The sequence below is a fragment of the Chrysemys picta genome, chromosome 18, assembly GCF_011386835.1.
Source record: "Chrysemys picta bellii isolate R12L10 chromosome 18, ASM1138683v2, whole genome shotgun sequence".
NCBI classification, from domain to species: Eukaryota; Metazoa; Chordata; order Testudines; family Emydidae; genus Chrysemys; species Chrysemys picta.
In genome coordinates, this window is record NC_088808.1 from 2,824,064 (window position 1) to 2,839,898 (window position 15,835).

At 63.4% G+C, this 15,835-nt stretch overlaps 1 protein-coding gene across 1 annotated transcript in view; it reads left to right on the plus strand.

Moving 5' to 3' along the window:
* MAMDC4 (MAM domain containing 4) overlaps positions 1-15,835 on the plus strand; it is a 57,417-nt gene that overhangs the window by 25,012 nt on the left and 16,570 nt on the right. The window contains exons 12-20 of the mRNA XM_042843481.2: positions 3,164-3,319; positions 9,069-9,197; positions 9,647-9,778; positions 10,237-10,367; positions 10,936-11,047; positions 12,572-12,688; positions 13,175-13,309; positions 14,137-14,267; positions 14,766-14,985. Of these exons, the coding sequence (XP_042699415.2) occupies positions 3,164-3,319; positions 9,069-9,197; positions 9,647-9,778; positions 10,237-10,367; positions 10,936-11,047; positions 12,572-12,688; positions 13,175-13,309; positions 14,137-14,267; positions 14,766-14,985 (1,263 nt within the window). The remainder of the gene's footprint in view (positions 1-3,163; positions 3,320-9,068; positions 9,198-9,646; positions 9,779-10,236; positions 10,368-10,935; positions 11,048-12,571; positions 12,689-13,174; positions 13,310-14,136; positions 14,268-14,765; positions 14,986-15,835) is intronic.

The window sequence follows — 15,835 nt, forward strand, 5'->3', positions numbered from 1 at the left end:
CAATCGGGGTAGATCTCCGACGATTGGAAAAAGGCAAATATAGTGCCTATATTTAAAAAAGGGAAGAAAGAGAACCCGGAGAACTACAGACAGGTCAGCTTCACTTCAGTCCCCGGCAAAATCATGGAGCAGGTACTCAAGGAATCCATTTTGAAGCACCTGGAGGAGATGAAGGTGATTGGGAACAGCCAACATGGATTCACCAAGGGCAAGTCATGCCTGACCAACCTGCTTGCCTTCTATGATGAGATAACTGGCTCTGTGGATATGGGGAAAGTGGTGGATGTGATATATCTTGACTTTAGCAGAGCTTTTGATACAATCTCCCACAGTATTCTTTCCAGCAAGTTAAAAAAGTATGGACTGGATGAATGGACTATAAGGTGGATAGAAAGCTGGCTAGATTGTCAGGCTCAACGGGTAGTGATCAACGCCTCGATGTCTAGTTGGCAGCCGGTATCAAGCGGAGTGCCCCAAGGCTTGGTTCTGAGTCCGGTTTTGTTCAACATCTTTATTAATCATCTGGATGATGGGATGAATTGCACCCTCAGCAAGTTCACAGATGACACTAAGCTGGGGGGAGAGGTCGATACGCTGGAAGGTAGGGATAGGGTCCAGAGTGACCTAGACAAATTGGAGGATTGGGCCAAAAGAAATCTGATGAGGTTCAACAAGGACAAGTGCAGAGTCCTACACTTAGGAAGGAAGAATCCCACGCACTGCTACAGGCTGGGGACCGACTGGCTAAGCAGCAGTTCTGCAGAAAAGGACCTGGGGATTACAGTGGATGAGAGGCTGGAGATGAGTCAGCAGTGTGCCCTTGTTGCCAAGAAGGCCAAGGGCATATTGGGCCGTATTAGTAGGAGCATTGCCAGCAGATCAAGGGAAGTGATTATTCCCCTCTATTCGACACTGGTGAGGCCACACCTGGAGTATTGCGTCCAGTTTTGGCCCCCCCACTACAGAAGGGATGTGGACAAATTGGAGAGAATCCAGTGGAGGGCAACGGAAATAATTAGGGGGCTGGGGCACATGACTTATGAGGGGAAGCTGAGGGAACTGGGGTTATTTAGTCTGCAGAAGAGAAGAGTGAGGGGGGATTTGATAGCAGCCTTCAACTACCTGAAGGGGGGTACCAAAGAGGATGGAGCTCGGCTGTTGTCAGTGGTGGCAGATGACAGAACAAGAAGCAACGGTCTCAAGTTGCAGTGGGGGAGGTCTAGGTTGGATATTAGGAAACACTATTTCACTAGGAGGGTGGTGAAGCACTGGAATGGGTTACTTAGGGAGGTGGTGGAATCTCCTTGCTTGGAGGTTTTTAAGGTCAGGCTTGACAAAGCCTTGGCTGAGATGATTTAGTTGGTGTTGGTCCTGCTTTGAGCAGGGGATTGGACTAGATGACCTCCTGAGGTCTCTTCCACCCACGATATTCTATAATTTCACCGCCCCACTGCAGCCCCACAACCCTTTTGGCATCTTTCTGTCCCCCCATGGCCCCAAGACTACAGAAGCTCTGTCCCTGCGCCATGGCCCCGGGGCGCCGCAGGGAGTGAGAGCTCCTCCAGTCCCAGGGCCACAGTGGGGATCCGGGTGCTGGGGCTTCCCCTGCTACACCACGCGCTTCTGTGGGGGACCAAGGTCAGGGCATGGGGTCTTCTCCCACCATGGGCTTCTGCCAGGGACAGGGTTGAGGGCCTCCTGGGGGGACTTCCCCTGCCCGGGGGCTTCTGCTGGGGACGGGATTGGACTGGGGCTGGAGGGGGCCTTCCCCCATCCCACAGCTTCTGCCGGGGAAGCGGTTGGGGGCGCTGCTTCTGAGGAGCGGGGTTGGGGCACGGGGTCTTCTCCCGCCCGGTGCTGCTGCGGCGGAGCGGGGCTGAGGTGCGGGGGCTTTGCCCGCCCGGCAGCTGGGGCTCCAGGTTTCTGCTGCCCAGCGTCGGATTTTTTCTGGGGGCTCCCCAGGTGGCTGTGGCCCCTGGGCACAGTCCCCAGCCAAGTGACTAATCCACCACTGGCCCCAGATCCCCTCCCGGGCCCTGCCATGTTTATTCCCTCAGCCAACTTTGTCACAAGCCAGGCAAGTGTCCCATCGACACACCCAGAAGCCAGGAAATCCCCACCCAGCCCTTGTGACCTACCCCTCCTGCCCCCTCTCCCCCAGCCCCCTCCTCCTCCCACCCCCACACATGGGAAGCCTTTACAGGTGCAGCCACTCCCTGGCTACCCATGGTGCACCAGGCAAGGCAGGCTGGGGAGAGCTGGGATGGGGGAGGGACTGTGGGCTGGAGTTCAGGGGGAAGCCTGGGGGCTGGGCTCACGACTCATGCCGTGGTCTGGGCCTAGGGTTACCATACGTCTGGTTTTTCCCGGACATGTCCGGCTTTTCGGTAATCAAACCCCCGTCCGGGGGGAATTTCCAAAAGGCCGAACATGTTCGGGAAAAATACTCCCAGCTTCCGGCATCCCTGGCTTACCTTAGAGCGGGCTCCGGCGACTGCTGCTGCTCCCTGACTCCTGTGCTCTGTAAGAGCCGAGCTGCCCGAGAGCTACCGGCTTCGGGCAGCCCCCAGACCTCCGGACCCTGCACCCCCGGAGCCCAGGAGGGGAAGTGCCCTGCCGGCGGCGCAGGGTCCAGAGGCATGGGGACTGCCCGAAGCTGGTAGCACTCGGGCAGCTCTTTTCGCGTGGCTGGGAGGGAGGACGAGGGGGAATGCGGGGCGCTCAGGGGAGGGGGCGGAATTGGGGCAGGGAATGGGCGGGGCCAGGACCCCGTGGAGTGTCCTCTTTTTTAAAACCTTAAATATGGTAACCCTATCTGGGCTACACTGGCTGGTCATATGGCGCTGGCTCTTCCACGGCTACAGTGCGTGGCACAGGTGCCGGGTGGGCCTTTGCCAGAGTGTCGTGAGGGGAGGGGAGGCTGGGCTGGGGAACAGGAGGGAAACAGTCCAGGCCTCTCCTGGAGGGACCCACACTCTGAAGAGCAGAGAGCTTCCCCTCCGGTCTCACTCCCTTTAACGTTTCAGTGCGGCTTGTGCTAAGGAACCATCGGAGGGGCCTTCAGTGCCCTGGCTGGGTCTGCGTTTGCAGGCAGTTAGCTGAGCACAGAGGCCCAGTACAGCCCCCGCCGTAGTGCCCCCTGACCCACTCTCGCCCTCTCCAGGCAGTCAGGTCATCACTCCCTGGCCTTCCTCCGCTGACCCCACCACGCCCTGCACCGCGCAGGAGTTTGCCTGCGACAATACGAAGTGCATCAGCGCGGAGCTGGCCTGCGACTTTACAGAGACGTGTGAAGACAGCTCCGACGAGACGTACTGTGGTAAAGGATCACGCAGCGGCTGGCCTGGGTGGGAGAAAACTCCATGGTGCAGTGATATTAACATGGGGCGCGGGACTGAGAGCACCAGCTAGTGCACCCAGATTGTGGGCAGGGGCTGGGCACACACCTCCAACGCCCCTGAGTCCTGACCTGCCGCCCCACTGCTATCCCAGCCCTGGGATCCCTGCACCCACCACTCTGCCAACGCCCCTGAGTCCTGACCTGCCTCCCCGCTGCTATCCCAGCCCCGGGATCCCTGCACCCACCACTCTGCCAACGCCCCTGAGTCCTGACCTGCCACCCTACTGCTATCCCAGCCCCAGGATCCCTGCACACACCGCTCTGCCAACGCCCCTAAGTCCTGACCTGCCACCCCGCTGCTATCCCAGCCTTGGGATCCCTGCACCCACTGCTCTGCCAACGCCCCTGAGTCCTGACCTGCCGCCCCACTGCTATCCCAGCCCCGGGATCCCTGCACACACTGCTCTGCCAACGCCCCTAAGTCCTGACCTGCCTCCCCGCTGCTATCCCAGCCCTGGGATCCCTGCACCCACCACTCTGCCAGCGCCCGAGTCCTGACCTGCCGCCCCGCTGCTATCCCAGCCCTGGGATCCCTGCACACACCGCTCTGCCAACGCCCCTGAGTCCTGACCTGCCTCCCCGCTGCTATCCCAGCCCTGGGATCCCTGCACACACCGCTCTGCCAACGCCCCTGAGTCCTGACCTGCCACCCCACTGATATCCCAGCCCTGGGATCCCTGCACCCACCACTCTGCCAACGCCCCTGAGTCCTGACCTGCCTCCCCGCTGCTATCCCAGCCCTGGGATCCCTGCACACACCACTCTGCCAGCGCCCCTAAGTCCTGACCTGCCTCCCCGCTGCTATCCCAGCCCCGGGATCCCTGCACCCACCGCTCTGCCAACGCCCCCGAGTCCTGACCTGCCTCCCCGCTGCTATTCCAGCCCTGGGATCCCTGCACCCACCACTCTGCCAGCGCCCAAGTCCTGACCTGCCTCCCTGCTGCTATCCCAGCCCTGGGATCCCTGCACCCACCGCTCTGCCAGCGCCCAAGTCCTGACCTGCCGCCCCGCTGCTATCCCAGCCCTGGGATCCCTGCACACACCACTCTGCCAACGCCCCTGAGTCCTGACCTGCCTCCCCGCTGCTATCCCAGCCCCGGGATCCCTGCACCCACCGCTCTGCCAGCGCCCCTGAGTCCTGACCTGCCTCCCCGCTGCTATCCCAGCCCCGGGATCCCTGCACCCACCGCTCTGCCAACGCCCCTGAGTCCTGACCTGCCTCCCCGCTGCTATCCCAGCCCTGGGATCCCTGCACCCACCGCTCTGCCAGCGCCCAAGTCCTGACCTGCCGCCCCGCTGCTATCCCAGCCCTGGGATCCCTGCACACACCACTCTGCCAACGCCCCTGAGTCCTGACCTGCCTCCCCGCTGCTATCCCAGCCCTGGGATCCCTGCACACACCACTCTGCCAACGCCCCTGAGTCCTGACTTGCCTCCCCGCTGCTATCCCAGCCCTGGGATCCCTGCACCCACCGCTCTGCCAACGCCCCTGAGTCCTGACCTGCCTCCCCGCTGCTATCCCAGCCCCGGGGGGATCCCTGCACCCACCGCTCTGCCAATGCCCCTAAGTCCTGACTTGCCTCCCCGCTGCTATCCCAGCCCTGGGATCCCTGCACCCACTGCTCTGCCAACGCCCCTGAGTCCTGACCTGCCTCCCCGCTGCTATCCCAGCCCCGGGGGGATCCCTGCACCCACCGCTCTGCCAATGCCCCTAAGTCCTGACCTGCCACCCCGCTGCTATCCCAGCCCCGGGATCTCTGCACCCACCACTCTGCCAACGCCCCTAAGTCCTGACCTGCCTCCCCGCTGCTATCCCAGCCCCGGGATCCCTGCACCCACCGCTCTGCCAGCGCCCGAGTCCTGACCTGCCTCCCCACTGCTATCCCAGCCCTGGGATCCCTGCACACACCACTCTGCCAACGCCCCTAAGTCCTGACCTGCCTCCCCGCTGCTATCCCAGCCCTGGGATCCCTGCACACACCACTCTGCCAACGCCCCTGAGTCCTGACCTGCCTCCCCGCTGCTATCCCAGCCCTGGGATCCCTGCACACACCGCTCTGCCAATGCCCCTGTGTCCTGACCTGCCTCCCCGCTGCTATCCCAGCCCCAGGATCCCTGCACACACCGCTCTGCCAACGCCCCTAAGTCCTGACTTGCCTCCCCGCTGCTATCCCAGCCCTGGGATCCCTGCACACACGGCTCTGCCAACGCCCCTGAGTCCTGACCTGCCACCCCACTGCTATCCCAGCCCTGGGATCCCTGCACACACGGCTCTGCCAACGCCCCTGAGTCCTGACCTGCCACCCCACTGCTATCCCAGCCCTGGGATCCCTGCACCCACCACTCTGCCAACGCCCCTGAGTCCTGACCTGCCTCCCCGCTGCTATCCCAGCCCTGGGATCCCTGCACCCACCACTCTGCCAGCGCCCGAGTCCTGACCTGCCACCCCGCTGCTATCCCAGCCCTGGGATCCCTGCACACACGGCTCTGCCAACGCCCCTGAGTCCTGACCTGCCTCCCCGCTGCTATCCCAGCCCTGGGATCCCTGCACCCACCACTCTGCCAACGCCCCTGAGTCCTGACCTGCCTCCCCGCTGCTATCCCAGCCCTGGGATCCCTGCACCCACCACTCTGCCAGCGCCCGAGTCCTGACCTGCCGCCCCACTGCTATCCCAGCCCTGGGATCCCTGCACACACCGCTCTGCCAACGCCCCTGAGTCCTGACCTGCCTCCCCACTGCTATCCCAGCCCCGGGATCCCTGCACCCACCGCTCTGCCAACGCCCCTGAGTCCTGACTTGCCTCCCCGCTGCTATCCCAGCCCTGGGATCCCTGCACCCACCGCTCTGCCAACGCCCCTGAGTCCTGACCTGCCTCCCCGCTGCTATCCCAGCCCCGGGGGGATCCCTGCACCCACCGCTCTGCCAATGCCCCTAAGTCCTGACTTGCCTCCCCGCTGCTATCCCAGCCCTGGGATCCCTGCACCCACCGCTCTGCCAACGCCCCTGAGTCCTGACCTGACTCCCCGCTGCTATCCCAGCCCCAGGGGGATCCCTGCACCCACCGCTCTGCCAATGCCCCTAAGTCCTGACCTGCCTCCCCGCTGCTATCCCAGCCCTGGGATCCCTGCACCCACCACTCTGCCAACGCCCCTGAGTCCTGACCTGCCTCCCCGCTGCTATCCCAGCCCTGGGATCCCTGCACACACCGCTCTGCCAACACCCGAGTCCTGACCTGCCACCCCACTGCTATCCCAGCCCTGGGATCCCTGCACCCACCACTCTGCCAACGCCCCTAAGTCCTGACCTGCCTCCCCGCTGCTATCCCAGCCCTGGGATCCCTGCACCCACCACTCTGCCAGCGCCCGAGTCCTGACCTGCCTCCCCGCTGCTATCCCAGCCCCAGGATCCCTGCACCCACCGCTCTGCCAACGCCCCTGAGTCCTGACCTGCCTCCCCGCTGCTATCCCAGCCCTGGGATCCCTGCACCCACCACTCTGCCAACGCCCCTAAGTCCTGACCTGCCTCCCCGCTGCTATCCCAGCCCTGGGATCCCTGCACCCACCACTCTGCCAGCGCCCGAGTCCTGACCTGCCTCCCCGCTGCTATCCCAGCCCCAGGATCCCTGCACCCACCGCTCTGCCAACGCCCCTGAGTCCTGACCTGCCTCCCCGCTGCTATCCCAGCCCCGGGATCCCTGCACACACCACTCTGCCAACGCCCCTAAGTCCTGACCTGCCTCCCCGCTGCTATCCCAGCCCTGGGATCCCTGCACACACCACTCTGCCAACGCCCCTGAGTCCTGACCTGCCTCCCCGCTGCTATCCCAGCCCCAGGATCCCTGCACCCACCGCTCTGCCAACGCCCCTGAGTCCTGACCTGCCTCCCCGCTGCTATCCCAGCCCCGGGATCCCTGCACACACCACTCTGCCAACGCCCCTAAGTCCTGACCTGCCTCCCCGCTGCTATTCCAGCCCTGGGATCCCTGCACCCACCACTCTGCCAATGCCCGAGTCCTGACCTGCCACCCCGCTGCTATCCCAGCCCTGGGATCCCTGCACCCACCACTCTGCCAGCGCCCCTAAGTCCTGACCTGCCACCCCACTGCTATCCCAGCCCCGGGATCCCTGCACACACCACTCTGCCAACGCCCCTGAGTCCTGACCTGCCGCCCCGCTGCTATCCCAGCCCTGGGATCCCTGCACCCACCGCTCTGCCAACGCCCCTGAGTCCTGACCTGCCGCCCCACTGCTATCCCAGCCCTGGGATCCCTGCACCCACCACTCTGCCAACGCCCCTGAGTCCTGACCTGCCTCCCCGCTGCTATCCCAGCCCCGGGATCCCTGCACCCACCACTCTGCCAACGCCCCTGAGTCCTGACCTGCCTCCCCGCTGCTATCCCAGCCCTGGGATCCCTGCACCCACCACTCTGCCAACGCCCCTGAGTCCTGACCTGCCTCCCCGCTGCTATCCCAGCCCCGGGATCCCTGCACACACAGCTCTGCCAACGCCCCTGAGTCCTGACCTGCCTCCCCGCTGCTATCCCAGCCCCGGGATCCCTGCACACACCGCTCTGCCAGCGCCCGAGTCCTGACCTGCCTCCCCGCTGCTATCCCAGCCCCAGGATCCCTGCACACACCACTCTGCCAACGCCCCTGAGTCCTGACCTGCCACCCCGCTGCTATCCCAGCCCTGGGATCCCTGCACACATCGCTCTGCCAACACCCGAGTCCTGACCTGCCTCCCCGCTGCTATCCCAGCCCTGGGATCCCTGCACCCACCACTCTGCCAACGCCCCTGAGTCCTGACCTGCCACCCCGCTGCTATCCCAGCCCTGGGATCCCTGCACCCACCGCTCTGCCAACGCCCCTAAGTCCTGACCTGCCTCCCCGCTGCTATCCCAGCCTGTTCTGCCCTCCCAGCCGCAGATTTCCTCCCTGCTCACATCTCTGGATTGTGCAGTGCTTTTGTGCTTCTGAATCTGCTCAGTAAGGACCGTGCTGAGCCCACTCGATGACAGCCGGGGCTTCAACACAGGCACTGGACACACTGCATATCCAAACCCTGGCTCCTTGCCTAGTGCTGCTGTTTTCCACTGAGCAGACGGGAATGCCCAGAAGCCTGCTCAGGATCAGGGCCCCATTGTGCTAGATTCTCTGCAGACACAGAGATAAACTCGCTCCAGCCCCGAGAACTGCCAGGCCAGGAACCTCCCTTTGGAAAGTCACCTGGGCGTCACAGGTAGCCACATGAATGCCTATGGGACATGCCTGGGGGCCTAGCCCTGGTCAATGAGTGATGTCCAGGTGCAAGGCGTGGTCATGCTGTAGCACAGTGGGCAGAGGAGAGGAAACCTCAGCCCAGGGGAGTCAGGCAGGCCCAGGCACCTACCCAGCAAGGCCATCCACAGCTCCCCAGGCAGCCTGGGTCCATGGGGCGCAGGGTAATGCGCTGGCTTAACCCTTGCCTTGTCTAGCCAAGGCCGGAGTGCATGAGATCATGGATCCACTGCTTACCCACCGGTGCTGATGGCTGTGGGCACAGACGACTGCAGCAGCACAAGCCTTCAGGCCAGGAGCAGCAGGGGCTCTTGGCACGGCCTGGCAAGAGGCTTTGTGCTCCCGGTGGCTGGGGCCCAGACAAGGCTAGTGAAAACTTGGTGTGTTCCAGGGGCATCGACCTTCGAGACCGGGGCTAGGGGCTGGAAGGACATCAGTGTGGGCCAGCTGCAGTGGGCGAGGCAGAAAGCCAGCGAGGCCTTACTGCCTGGGGCAGACCACACCACCAACACCTCCACAGGTGAGACCACCCGCAAGGGAGCCCCCTGCCCGTATGCAGCTGAGACCCCTGCCCCCCCACCCTTCCACCAGTGAAACCCCCCCACCCCATCACCCCACAAGGGAGACCTACTCACACGCTAACCCGCCCTATGGGGAGACCCCCCACCCCATCACCCCACAAGGGAGACCTACCCACCCCCTAACCCGCCCTATAGGGGAGACCCCCTGCCTCTACAAAGGTGAGATTCCCCTGCAAGGGAGACCTCCCACCCCATCACCCCACAAGGGAGACCTACCTGCTCCCTGCCCCTTCGCAGGCGAGACTCCTGCCCCCTGGGGGCAGTGGGAGAGGGGAGGGGTGGCAGGCAGTGCCTGGGGGAATGGTGGAGGGGAGGGGGGCAGACGGTGCCTGGGGGCAGTGAGGGAGGGGTGACCATTCCCCCGCCGTGGCCTGTGTTTCCTGCCTAGGGAGTTATCTGGGCGTGGTGCTGGCTCCAGGCCAGATGGTGTCCGTGGCCAGGGCTCGCACCCCTGTTCTGGGCCCCTCGGGCCTGGCCTGCTCCGTGGAGATGCACTACTGGCTGCACAGCGACCTCCAAGGTACCCGCACTCGCTGGCCCCGGCCGTGCTCCGCTCAGCTCTCCAGCGCGGGGGGAGGGGTCCTATGCCCCGTCCCCCACAACATGCCCATGTCGTAGCACTCCTGGGTGGAGGGGGGGGGGGGGCTTAGGCGCTGCAGGGGGAGGAGGCAGCCATGTTCTGCCTATCCGCCCCAGGGAAGAGGTTTCTCTGAGCCCCACCATCCCATCCCCAGCCCCAGGCAGTGCAGACCCAGCCTCCCTGCTGGACGTGATCTCCCCCACGCCCCCCATCAGAGCAGCAAGGAGTCACCAGACGGGTCACTGCCGGGTAATGAGCTTGGCTGCCAGGCTCGGATCCCCCTGCCTGACACAGCTGCTGGTCCTGGGCCCTGCCATGCTGGGTGGGCTGCCAAGGATGCTGCCAGGCCGGCGGCTAGGGCCAGAGGCTGCCCCGCCATCCCCCTCTCCCTTTGCTAGGGTTCATGGCGCTCGGCATCGTGGATCATGCCCTGGGGACACACAGGCTGGCGTGGCACACGCAGGGCAACGGCAGCATGGCGTGGAAACACATCACCGTTCCGCTTGGGGAGAGAGCCAGACCCTTCCAGGTGGGCAACGCAGCCTGAACACACTCCTCGTGGGCGCTCCCAGGGCGCCCCCAGCACATGCAGCTTGGGCACAGCCTTCCATCAGTGCTGCAGCCCAAGAGCAAAGCACTGAGCCGGGGTAACCCGGAGGTTAAATGGGGCGAGGGGACAGGCTGGTCAGGGGACAGGATGGAACCGGAGCCCTGCATGTCTCGGTGCTGACTCCAATCCAGCCGGGGGCAGTGCCCAAACTCAGCCCCAGCCAATGGCTGGAGAGTGGCCGATCTCAGACCATCTCCATCCTGGGGAGACAGGCGGGGTCCCAGCAACGACTGGCTTCTAGCTGTCAGCTGCCAAGGGCTGAGTGGGCCCCAGAGACGGAGCTCCTGTCTCGCTCCCAGGGGGGCCCCTGCAGGGTGGGATGTGAGGGGGCCACTGCCCATCCACCGCCAGGCTGCCCCACAGCACCTCTCCCCGTTGTGCTGAATTTGCACAGAGACTTCAGGGCCCCGAGTGTGCGGAGGGGACTGTGGGGCCAGGATGGGGCGTGTGTGGCGCCATGGCGCTTACCAGGCTGCTGTCCCCTCAGCTGGAGCTGACTGCCCTGGTGAAGCTGCGTGGCCCCGTGGTGCAGAGTGCTGCTGTGGACGATGTTGCGTTTGTGAACTGCGACCCCCGCTTTACCCCTCCAGACGCCTCGGGTACGTCTCTCCCTGGGGCACCGCAGGACCCCCAGGGAAACGGGAATGGGACACTTGACCGACTTCTGCCTCTGGGGGGCCTGGACTCCCCAGCCCTGACCCATTCATGCTCCGGGGCTTGGTTCCAGCTGGTGCCAGGTGCAGGATTTGCTCTTTTCCATGGGTTAGTTACTACCAGCACATGAAGAGCAGATTAACAACAGGCTGTGGCCATGGGGTGGCTCTAGCTTTTTTGCTGCCCCAAGCACGGCAGGGAGGCTGCCTTCGGCGGCGCGCCTGTGGGAGGTCCCGCGGCTTCGGCGTACCCGCCGCCGAATTGCCGCCGAATCCACGGGACCGGCGGGCCTCCCGCAGGCATGCCGCCGAAGGCTGCCTGACTGCCGCCCTCACAGGGAACGGCAGGGCGCCCCCTGTGGCTTGCCACCCCAGGTATGCGCTTGGAGCACTGGTGCCTGGAGCCGCCGCTACTGTGGCCGGAGGTGCCCTGCACTGGCATGGTATCGAATTTAGTGCACAGGGACTCAACCATCCTGCATGCTGCCCGTGTTGGGCACCGAGTTGAGGTGGGTGATGGAGGCGCCAGAGTGTCTGCATGCTCATCCCAGAGCCAGTGATCTCCGACCCTGCAGCCTCCCTTGCCCTTCTCCCAGGTTTGCGCCTCTCCTCCCCTGGGGATGGTGGGGACAGCCCATGCCAGCAGGTTGGGGACCAGTGGTGTCAATGGGAGTTAGGCACCTAAACAATTTTGAAGATCTAGGCCCAGGAGTCTAGTCCCAGCACCAGAATCTCACGCTGTCAGATTCACATTCCTAGTGCCCAGGCTGGGGCTGATGCTGAGAGCTTCTCCAGCACCATGTGAGCAGGAGAAGGACTGGGAACCCTGGATACCCTTTCTTCTGATCACTGCCCAAGTGGCCTTCCTTCCTGCAGCCACCACGTGCCCTCTGGGCTGCTCCCCGCCCTCCAGGGGGTGAGCCGGATTCCCCAGGCCTGCCAAGTGCTCGAGGCTCCCACCAAAGGGATAGGGAAGGCCACCAAGTACTGGAGCCTGCTCTTCTTCCTCCTGGGCAGAGAGAAGGGCATGTAAACCACAAAGGGCTCCACCTCCTTCCATCTGGAGAGCTCAGAACAAGGAGCTCACCCCAACTCCAGATGGAGAAACTGAGGCACGGGCACATTAAGTGACTTACCCAGGGTCACCCAGTGAAGCAATAGCAGAGCTGGCATAGAACCCAGGAGTCCTGACTCCCAGTTTGCTTGCTCTGACCACTCAACCTCACACCCTCTCAGAGGAACCCAATTTCCTGCTCCCCAGGAATGCAATTTCCTGCTCCTTTGCTCTGGCCACTACACCTAAGAGCTCTTTGAAATTAGTGGGGGCGGGGGTGGACCATAGCAGCTGTAACGTGGCTCCGACGTGGGGCTGAGCCAGACGTGAGGAGTTTGGTTGCAGGATGGTGGCCCCCGGCCTCCGCCCCAGTCTCTGACTTCGTTCACAACTTGGCCTTTCCTCTCTCTGCACAGAGCTGTCTTGCAACTTTGAGATGGGGCTCTGCGGCTGGTACCAGGATCAGAGCGATGATTTTGAGTGGGTGCGAGGCACAGGGCTGGGGCTGGGCTCTGACCACACCACCGGCACAGGTGGGTCCTGCTGGGGAGCTGGAGGGCTTGCCCCAGAAACTCCTTGGCTATGTGGTGGATTGGAGCGGTGGCTCTGGCATCTATTCCAAACTCAGCCCACAGAAGGCGAGCTGAGGGCCAGGAACTTTAGAAGGCAAAGCTGGGCCCCTAGTTGTGGAGTGCGGGGGGCATGCCTGGGCCCGGGCCCCAGGCTGGGGCGTGGGGCAAGGCAAGGGCTCTGGTAGGGAGCAAGCAGAGTTCTGCTGGGAGAGGTTGGGTTTGCTTCCGTCTGCTGCCTTTCCAGCTCACGGGTTGCCAATACACCTGGGCTGGGGTAAGGGCCTGGCCAAGACCTGGGTGAGGTTGGTGTGGTGTGGTGAGGCTTGGCCTGTGGCTGTAGCAAGCTGGGGCTGTGTGCAAGGAGGGCTGGGCTGGTTCTGTAGATGCCGGCCTGCCCTTGTTCCTGCTGCTCCAGCTCTCACCATGGGCTGTGTTTGTTTCTGAAAGGCTATTTCTTGTCCGTGGATCTCTCCGCCCCAAGTACCTGGGGCCTGAGCGCGCGTCTCATCACCTACCCTCAGGACTCTCCCACCAGAGAGCAGTGCCTCTCGTTCTGGTACCGCCTGGATGGTCCTCAGAGCGGTAAGTGCACCCTGCTAGGGCTTCCAGGGGCTGGGCTGGGCCCATTCTGCATGGGGCAGGAGAAACAGATCCTTCCCCATCTCCTCTAGGAAGGTGCCAGTTGACATGCCTGGCATTGTGCATTCAACAGAGAGCGCCTCTGGCAAGGACACACTTGGGCACTGCCCATGAGGCCATGGTGAGGGGCGTGGGTGAGCCAAGGGCTGGAGCTGCGTTGCAGAGAGGGACATGTCCCTGCTATGTGGGTCGCTCTGGTGCTCGCCCTTCCGGGGGTGAGGTCCCAGCTGCATGGGTTGCCCCAGTGCAGGCTGGGAGAGAGAGTTCCCCAGCACGAGGAGCCTCTCTCGCAGCATGGCTCCCTCCCTTTCCTAGTGCCCCAAAGGACAGCCCCCTGCCCTCCCTGCCCCAGCCCTGCCGAGACTCCTCCCCACAGGCCCCTCGCTCACTGACCCGGGGTGGCTGTTTTATGGGGGCCCAGCACTTGGGGCGCAAGGCCAGCTCTAGCTCCCGACAACCACAGGTTCCAGTCCCAGCTGCTCAGCCCAGCCCTTCCGGGGCGATGAACGGAGTGCCGGGCAGTGGCACGTTTCTCTTTGGGGACATAAAACCCCGGCTCCTGTCCGTTCTGCCAATGCAGCTCCCTGGTCACTTTCCAGCAGAGGCTGCCCCTGCCTGCTGGCAGACACCCCCCCTCGAGCTGGCTGCAGGTCAGTGGGGAGAGGGTTCCTGGCTGTCTGACAGGTGCTCTAGGAATGCTCTGTGCCCGTTCGCACCTGCTGTTCGCCTGCCCATTCCCATGGGCGCCCTAACCTTCAGTTCCAACCCAGGCACGCTGAACCTAAAGATACAGCACGATGGGGAGCCAGAGACGGTGCTCTGGACCCAAACAGGATCTCATGGCAGCACGTGGCACCTGGGATTCGCAACACTCAGTCGCCAGGCTCTCCAGAGATACCGGGTAAGGCCCCAGAGACACTGCCTCCTCCCTCTTGGCACATGGGGAGTCACTGCAGAGCCAGGGGTAGGACTCCGGCCTTGCTGGCCCCAGTGCCATGCTGTGGTCACCGCCAGCCCCTCCTGGACTGTGTCTGCCCCATGTTTGTACAGCACCAGGCACATTGCTAGCACTCAGTAAGTGATAACAGCGAGGCTGTGCCACACTCCCGAGCCTGGGGCACTGCCATGCAAGCTCCATAAGGCTTTGTGCTGCTCACCCAACCACAGGGCGCCTGGGCTGCAGCCCTGGCAGCAGCTGCTTTGAGGGGTCACTTGGGTATTTAGGTGTCTAACTCCACAGAATTCTGTGGCTGTTGGGCTCCTCCCCAATACCTCTGAGGACCCTTTATCCTGTCCCATGCAGGCGTGGTGCTGACATGGCGCCCTCCAGTGGTGAGCATAGGCAGAGGCGGTGACAATGGGGGCAGTGCTCAGTGCTGTGTGCCTCCCTCCTTGACAGCTGATCTTCGAGGCTCTCCGTGACGGGTACCTGGGGGACATGGCCCTGGATGATGTCACCGTGCGAGCTGGAGCCTGTGGTCCCCAGAAGTCCTGCTCGTTCGAGGCCAATGCCTGTGGCTTCTCCTCCAGCTGGCAGTACACATGGGCACGGCAGAGCAACGCCACGGGCACTGCCACCGCTGGCCCTCCCACTGACCACACCATGGGGACAGCCCGAGGTAATGCAGCCCCTGTGCTTCTGCAGGGCTGTGGGGGCCCGTCTGCCTTCCTTGGGCCTGGCAAACAGCCATTGCACGCCGCCTGCAGCACAGGGCCCTGGCCAACCACGAAGGTCCCGTGAGGTGCCGGGGACTGTCCTCACGTGGTTCTGATTGCAGAAGACAACTCTCCCACGTGCCCATGGGCTGCTTCTCAGGCCCATGGCTGCACCTGGCACACTGAGCTCTGCAGAAAAGCTGGTCCCCCGGGGGAAACCACGTGTGAGCTGCTGGAATGCTGCAGCATGGATGCTGCAGGGCAAGGCTGAGGTGGGGACCAGGACACAAGAGGGGGATGGGTGAGCAGGGAGCTCCTGTGGCACTGCCAGGTGGGGCTGAGCCAGTCCGTTTCCAGGGCACTCCAAAGTGGCCATGCTGATCTCCTGGGTTCGCGGTTCCACTGAGCCAGTGCAAACAGCCAGGGACCAGCCACATCTCCCCAGCCTGAGGGGCGGGCTAAGGCAGGTCAGCACCAGCTTAAGGGTCTTCTAGGCTTTCGAAAAGGAGACGCGGGGGCTTGCTCGATAGTTGGCACTGCAGGGAGAAGACAGGCTGGGACTGGAAGGAAAAGGGCACTCCAGGGACCTGAGCATAGAAAGGGGCTGAGAGCAGGGCTGGGGGGGCGGGTGAAGAAGGGCAGAGGAAACTTTCTGTTTGGTGGGAACATTTGAGTTTGGACTCTTGCTTTTCTCCCCCCTCTCCACCCTGGGGTTATGTTTGTTGTTAGACGGCTGGAGGGCTAAGCCACAGCTCCACCCCAGACTGGCGCATGGCAAGCTGAGGGCACACACCTCGGGAAGAGAAACTGAGG